Source organism: Primulina eburnea, chromosome 13 (assembly GCF_022965805.1).
Source record: "Primulina eburnea isolate SZY01 chromosome 13, ASM2296580v1, whole genome shotgun sequence".
In the NCBI taxonomy this organism is placed as follows: Eukaryota; Viridiplantae; Streptophyta; class Magnoliopsida; order Lamiales; family Gesneriaceae; genus Primulina; species Primulina eburnea.
The window spans coordinates 29,321,932-29,328,359 of NC_133113.1; the positions used below are offsets into that span (position 1 = coordinate 29,321,932).

Consider the following 6,428-nt stretch of genomic DNA (forward strand, 5'->3'; position numbering starts at 1 on the left):
TTTCTGCCCCACACTTTTGGCTATAAATAAGCCATTTCAAGCGGTGCATTCAACACAAACAAAGCACTTCAAAACAAGATCAGAGACCGATTCAAAGATTATTTTTTGTGTTTTTTTTTGCGTACGTCTCTCGCATCTTCTTAGGATCACAGTCTTGTGCTTCCCTCCCTCAAGTCACGACTTTTGAGTTTCTATTTGCTTCTGTTTTCCGTTTTGGAACTGTTTCATTATATTATTGGAATTTCGCAGTTTTGTTTCTTTGGAATAAGATATTGTGATTTTTCAGCCTGTAAGTAGTGATCATGTGTGGGATACTAGCAGTTTTGGGTTGTTCCGATGACTGTCAAGCCAAGAGGGTTCGGGTCCTCGAGCTTTCACGCAGGTTATTCCTTTGATTTTTGGTTTGTTTTACTCAGTTTTTTGTGTGCATTTGCTTTTTCCTCAATTATTTAATAGACATAAGGATGGATCTCGGAACGTAAAAAGTTTCGATTTTCGCAACGAGTGTAAGTGAAAATAACGAGTTTAAAATGGATAATCCAGATGATACAATCGGATGCTGGCTTGCTATTCCGACCCTTTTGTGATGCTGAACCCAAAACCATTTTTTGTTAGAAAGCTACTTACTTTGAATGGACAGTGGGACTGATGAATTATTTTATTCTACCAAGTTTATTTAATTTCATGCATGAAAATATTACTCCATACCAAGTTGAAAAGTCTGGTTTTGGTTTCTCGTTCTGTTTAAATATTTTTATAATAATGATCCTTTTTTCCCTCTTACGTAATAACATCAAACACAAATAGATCAGCAGTTTTTGGGTCGTCCCCACATTCATTGTTCTGGTTTTGCGCATGCATGCTCATTAATCCAGAAAATTTGACGTCATTATCTGCTTTTATAATTAGAGATATTAATAAAATATCGGTTTTTAATGTAAAATACTTGTAATTTAGCGGATATAACTTAATGGATAGAATATTTATTTAATGAGATTGTATGTTCATTTATTATTTAAATATAAATCAAATTAGTTATAAAAAAATTATACAAGTGAACACACAACTCTGGTAAAAAAATCACTAGCATGTAATATATTTGTCTGGTTATCTTTGTTTATTTCTAATAGTTTCACTCATCTTTTCTACATAGGGTAGTGCCACCATCCGACAGAATATCGTATTATCACACATAAATATTATATCGTGTAATATATTTGTCTGGGCCCGCGGCACCAATTCTTGGGTCCATCTCTACGTATGTGTTATTATTTATGAATAAGAGATGTAATTGTTATTGGAACTAAAAATCTAAACTGGAATGAAGTATTTGACATTTGTTGGTTTTTACTGTGGGTGCAAATTCTAGTTGGATTGAATAAATTGAACAACAGCTGATATCTAGTTGTTGGATAGATTGAAGCACAGGGGACCTGATTGGAGTGGACTTTATCAGCATGGAGACTGCTATTTGTCCCACCAAAGGCTAGCAATTGTGGATCCGGCCTCCGGCGACCAACCCCTCTTCAATGAAGATGGCAAGATTGTAGTCACGGCAAGTTTTTTAATCTTGGAAAAAAATATATTTGCAATGGTTTTGGTGGTTATTTTCTTGGGGAAATTTTGGATATTGACTCAGAATCTTTTTTTTCGTCTTGAGTAGAATTGTTAGAAATAATAATATAAGTTCTGAAAGATATCCTTACGTTGTCATGATTCAGAGGAGGTGTGGATTGAAAACTATTCACTCTTCATATATTACTCCTGAATCCAGGTAAATGGAGAAATCTACAACCATGAGGCATTGCGTAAGAATTTGCCTAATCACAAGTTCCGAACTGGAAGTGATTGCGATGTTATTGCTCATCTAGTGAGTGTTTCATTTTTGTCGGACAAAAGCCTGCGGAGGCAGAGAAATTTGTGTTTGTTATTTCTTGCTGTTAATCTGTTTAAATGACTTAACAATGAAATGGGCTATCTTTTTTGTTTTAAAAATCAGTATGAAGAGCATGGAGAAAATTTTGTGGATATGCTGGATGGAATGTTCTCATTTGTGTTGCTCGATACTCGGGATAACAGCTTTCTTGCTGCCCGTGACGCCATTGGGATCACTTCCTTGTATATTGGCTGGGGACTTGATGGTAGTGTTTCTGTGTAATCTATGACCTTTTATTCATGGCGGATGAAATTTTTAATTCCATAAACAGTGGTGTTGGGATATTTTAACCTCAAGTTATTGATATAGGTTCGGTTTGGATATCATCGGAGCTGAAAGGGTTGAATGATGAATGTGAGCATTTTGAAGTTTTCCCTCCGGGGCACTTGTACTCGAGCAAGATGGCCGGTCTTCGAAGATGGTACAATCCTCCATGGTTCTCCGAGGCCATTCCTTCAACCCCATATGAACCATTAGACCTGAGGCGTGCTTTTGAAAAAGTGAGACTGTTTGCAGATTTATGCAAGACTAATTCAGTGAATAAAAAAGATGTTTTAGGTTTGTTTACTTTTTTGCTGAAAAATCATTCAGGCCGTTATTAAGAGGCTAATGACTGATGTTCCATTTGGAGTTCTTTTATCGGGAGGACTTGATTCATCATTAGTTGCTGCTGTTACTGCTCGTCACTTGGCGGGCACGAAAGCTGCAAAACATTGGGGAGTGCAGCTGCATTCTTTCTGTGTAGGCCTTGAGGTCAGTCGCCATCATCCCGAAAATTTAGAGTTTATCATTTTTCTCAACGCGAAAGATTTTTATCTTTTCTTGTTTAGGGGTCGCCTGATCTGAAAGCTGCAAGAGAAGTTGCTGATTATTTGGGTACTGTTCACCATGAATTTCATTTCACAGTTCAGGTTTGCCTTTTCGAGCCTACATTGGATTTTCGTTTGATTTTTGTCTGAATTTTATTCGTGTTCTTGAGACAACTAATCCTTTATGCTATGTTACAGGATGGTATCGATGCAATTGAGGATGTGATATATCATATTGAAACATATGATGTGACTACAATTCGAGCAAGCACTCCCATGTTCCTTATGTCACGTAAGATCAAATCACTTGGAGTGAAAATGGTCTTATCAGGTGAAGGCTCGGACGAGATTTTTGGTGGTTATTTATACTTCCATAAGGCGCCTAACAAGGATGAATTCCATCGTGAAACTTGCCGCAAGGTATAAAATGTGAAATGATCTACCATTTCTAAAAAGACTGAAGAACCTTGATGATGTGAAGTTTATTTAAGCTTTACATAAATACAGATTAAGGCCCTTCACCAATATGATTGTTTGCGAGCAAATAAGGCGACTTCTGCTTGGGGTTTAGAGGCGCGAGTTCCATTTTTAGACAAGGAATTTGTGAATGCTGCAATGAACATTGACCCTGAGTGGAAAATGGTAAGGCCCATATTCCTTGTTTTCATTATAAACTTTTGTATTATCAAATTAATTTCCATATTTTCACACTGTCTCAGATCAAACCAGAGCAAAAACGTATTGAGAAGTGGATTTTAAGGAAGGCCTTCGATGATGAGGAGCGCCCTTATCTTCCAAAGGTATTTAAGATTGATCCGCTCGTGTGCTTGCATGTAGCTAAATATTCACAATTTGAAAAATTTCTCCCAAATTTTTCTGGTTGGATTCTTGCAGCATATTCTCTACAGGCAAAAGGAACAATTTAGCGATGGTGTGGGCTATAGTTGGATTGATGGACTCAAAGCTCATGCTGAACACCATGTATGTATTGTATAACTTTCACTAAAATGGCTGAATATCAACTTTTCTGTATTCCCATTCTTTGCGACGACTATTTTTTTGGTAAAACATATTTAGGCAGCAAGGTCTGTCGAACCTCAGGCTAAAATTTACAGAAATTTGAAGAGCAACTAAATCAGTATTTTAACTCCTGCCTACATCCGATCATGCTCTATTTTTTTGGGAAAAATTGATATTGTTTCTTCTTTTTACTCAGCCTCTTGTATCGGGTATTTCTGCAATGCAAAATGATAAATGGATTCGGTACGTTCTCTTAACAGGTCAATGACAGGATGATGCTCAATGCTGCGCATATCTTTCCCCATAATACTCCAATCACGAAGGAGGCCTACTATTACAGAATGATATTCGACAGATTCTTCCCACAGGTATGGTTTGTTTCAGATGCGCGAATGAAGAGAATTCAAATCCGTGCCTACTTCTTGGCGTAGAAAAGGGCGATATCATGATACATCACCATTATTTTCCAATGCAGAACTCGGCCAGCCTCACTGTCCCAGGTGGTGCCAGTGTGGCGTGCAGCACTGCTACTGCTGTGGCATGGGACGAATCTTGGTCCAAAAACCTTGACCCATCAGGCAGGGCTGCCATTGGCGTGCATAATTCGCCCTACGAGAAACGTGCAACTGTGGTCGCTAACGGGAAGTTGACTACTAAAGTCACCGAGCCTGTGGCACGAGTGATGGGGACTACTGCACCAGGGCTGACCATTCGGGGCTAGCACGCAGCTGCTCGCTGATTAAGCAGTTTGGTCTATAAGTTTGAAATATTATCAGCAGCAGTATCTATTTTAATTGCTGCTGTATTTGGGCTGTGTATAATATATATTAACTTAAATAAAAGTATTGCTGGTGGTATATAGTAAATGAATTTAGACACCAGCTTCTGTAGAACATCTGTTGTTTTCTAGCTTGACTTTGTTATTCAAGCAGCTCCTTTAACCAAGAAACTGTATTGGCCTCTGTTTCGTTCGCACTATATTGTCCATATTTTGTATTCATATATGTCATCAAGGTAAATTTTGTTGTCAAATCAAGAATGTATGTGTGTTTTGCAAAATACAATCTAAAATATTACTAGGAGGTCTTTCGTGAGACAGTCTCACGAATCTTTATCTGTGAAATGGGTCAATTTTATTGATATTAACAAAAAAAATACTCTTAACATGAAAAGTATTACTTTTTCATATATAACCCAAAATAGAGATCTGTCTCATATAATACGACCCGTGACACGGCCTCACACGAGCTTTTGTCAAATATTACATTTGGTCCAAGTCATGCAAAATCTTCAAAAATCCATTTCCTTTTTAGTAAAATAACTGATTTCAAAACAAGCGATATCTAATATAAAATTGAAAAATAAAAATCTTTGCTACTTTTTCTGTCCAATTGAATGACGTATTTTTATAGGTTTTACCTTTTTATTCTAGAGTGAGTCTCATATGAGACCGTCTCACGGATCATAATCTGTGAGACGGGTCAATCATACCCATATTCACAATAAAAAGTAATACTCTTAACATAAAAAGTAATATTTTTTCATGGGTGACCCAAATAAGAGATCCGTCTCACAAATACGACCCGTGAAACCGTCTCACACAAGTTTTTGCCTTTATTCTAAGCATATTTATAATATAAAAAATCACACAACGGTGAGGGAATGTGGCAGTTTTGTCAGAATCAAAGCATATTTTATATTATATTATCTATATCTATATAAATATACGGATTGAATTGTGAATTTACTCTATTGTCCTTATCTTTATTATTATCTATTAATTACAATTATGCATTTACTCTTTTGTCCTTATCCTTATTATTTATTTACTAATTACTAAACTTTTAAATTCAATCTTTATTATTAATTATTAATTACAATTATGCATTTACTCTTTTGTCTTTATCCTTATTATTTATTTACTAATTAATAAACTTTTAATCCTTATTCTTATTATTTATTTACTAATTACTAAACTTTTAAATTCAATAGCCGAGATTAAAATTTGTTTTGAGAAAAAACCTTACAAATAATCTATATCTATCTATATCTATCTATACTAATCTATACTAATATAAATATATGAATGTGACCTTCATTTAATAATAATCATTAATATATATTTTTTTAAATCAATTTTCAATATATGATGCTAAATACATATTACTAAATGATATATTATCTATTAAGTATATGACTTTCATTTGTTAGCTTACTATTATATTATTTTTTTGTTTTACAATTTGTCATATTAATGGTGTTATTTAATTCATTTTTTTTCTTAGTTTAATAATCATTAATAGTGTATTTAACTCAATCAAACTAATTATTATTTTAATTTACTTTAAATTTAATTTTAGTTACTTAAATTTATACATTGCCATCAAATAATAACAGGAAGACAAAGGGAAATGATTCGGATTGAATAAAAATAAATTATTTATAAATATTAATGTCATACAAAATTTCTTTCTCCCATTTAGAATAAAAATATTTTCAGACTCTTTAAGTGTCAATAAAGATATGTGATTAAGAGAAATATTTGTCTTTAAGTGATTTCAAACATTGTTTTTAAGTTATTTAGTCAATTTTTTTATAAATGCTGCTAAATAAATATTACTAAATAATATGCTCCATTTGATCATTTTGTGTTCTTGCAACGA

General features: G+C 34.2%; 1 protein-coding gene across 3 annotated transcripts; it reads left to right on the forward strand.

The window, feature by feature from the left end:
* On the forward strand, positions 1 to 4,765 carry LOC140809752 (asparagine synthetase [glutamine-hydrolyzing]). Of its 3 annotated transcripts, none has more exons than XM_073167471.1 (14): positions 1 to 125; positions 250 to 382; positions 1,417 to 1,555; positions 1,775 to 1,870; positions 2,000 to 2,141; positions 2,246 to 2,436; positions 2,528 to 2,689; positions 2,767 to 2,847; positions 2,944 to 3,165; positions 3,253 to 3,385; positions 3,457 to 3,545; positions 3,640 to 3,726; positions 4,026 to 4,133; positions 4,241 to 4,765. In XM_073167471.1, the coding sequence occupies exons 2-14, from the start codon at positions 303 to 305 to the stop codon at positions 4,484 to 4,486; spliced, it is 1,776 nt and encodes a 591-aa protein (XP_073023572.1). In that variant the 5' UTR covers positions 1 to 125; positions 250 to 302; the 3' UTR covers positions 4,487 to 4,765. The 3 variants fall into 3 exon arrangements, with proteins under 3 accessions (XP_073023572.1, XP_073023573.1, XP_073023574.1); XM_073167472.1 differs by having other exon boundaries at positions 4 to 107; XM_073167473.1 differs by having other exon boundaries at positions 49 to 382; positions 3,253 to 3,387; positions 3,465 to 3,545.
* Positions 4,766 to 6,428: the final 1,663 nt, after the last annotated feature.

Excerpts from the sequence above, each read along its gene's own strand:
- LOC140809752 (XM_073167471.1), top strand. The coding sequence starts at position 303 with ATGTGTGGGATACTAGCAGTTTTGGGTTGTTCCGATGACTGTCAAGCC. Across the intron at positions 2,690-2,766 it reads CTTTCTGTGTAGGCCTTGAG|GGGTCGCCTGATCTGAAAGC; the intron begins GTCAGTCGCCAT and ends TTTCTTGTTTAG. Across the intron at positions 3,166-3,252 it reads ATCGTGAAACTTGCCGCAAG|ATTAAGGCCCTTCACCAATA; the intron begins GTATAAAATGTG and ends ACATAAATACAG.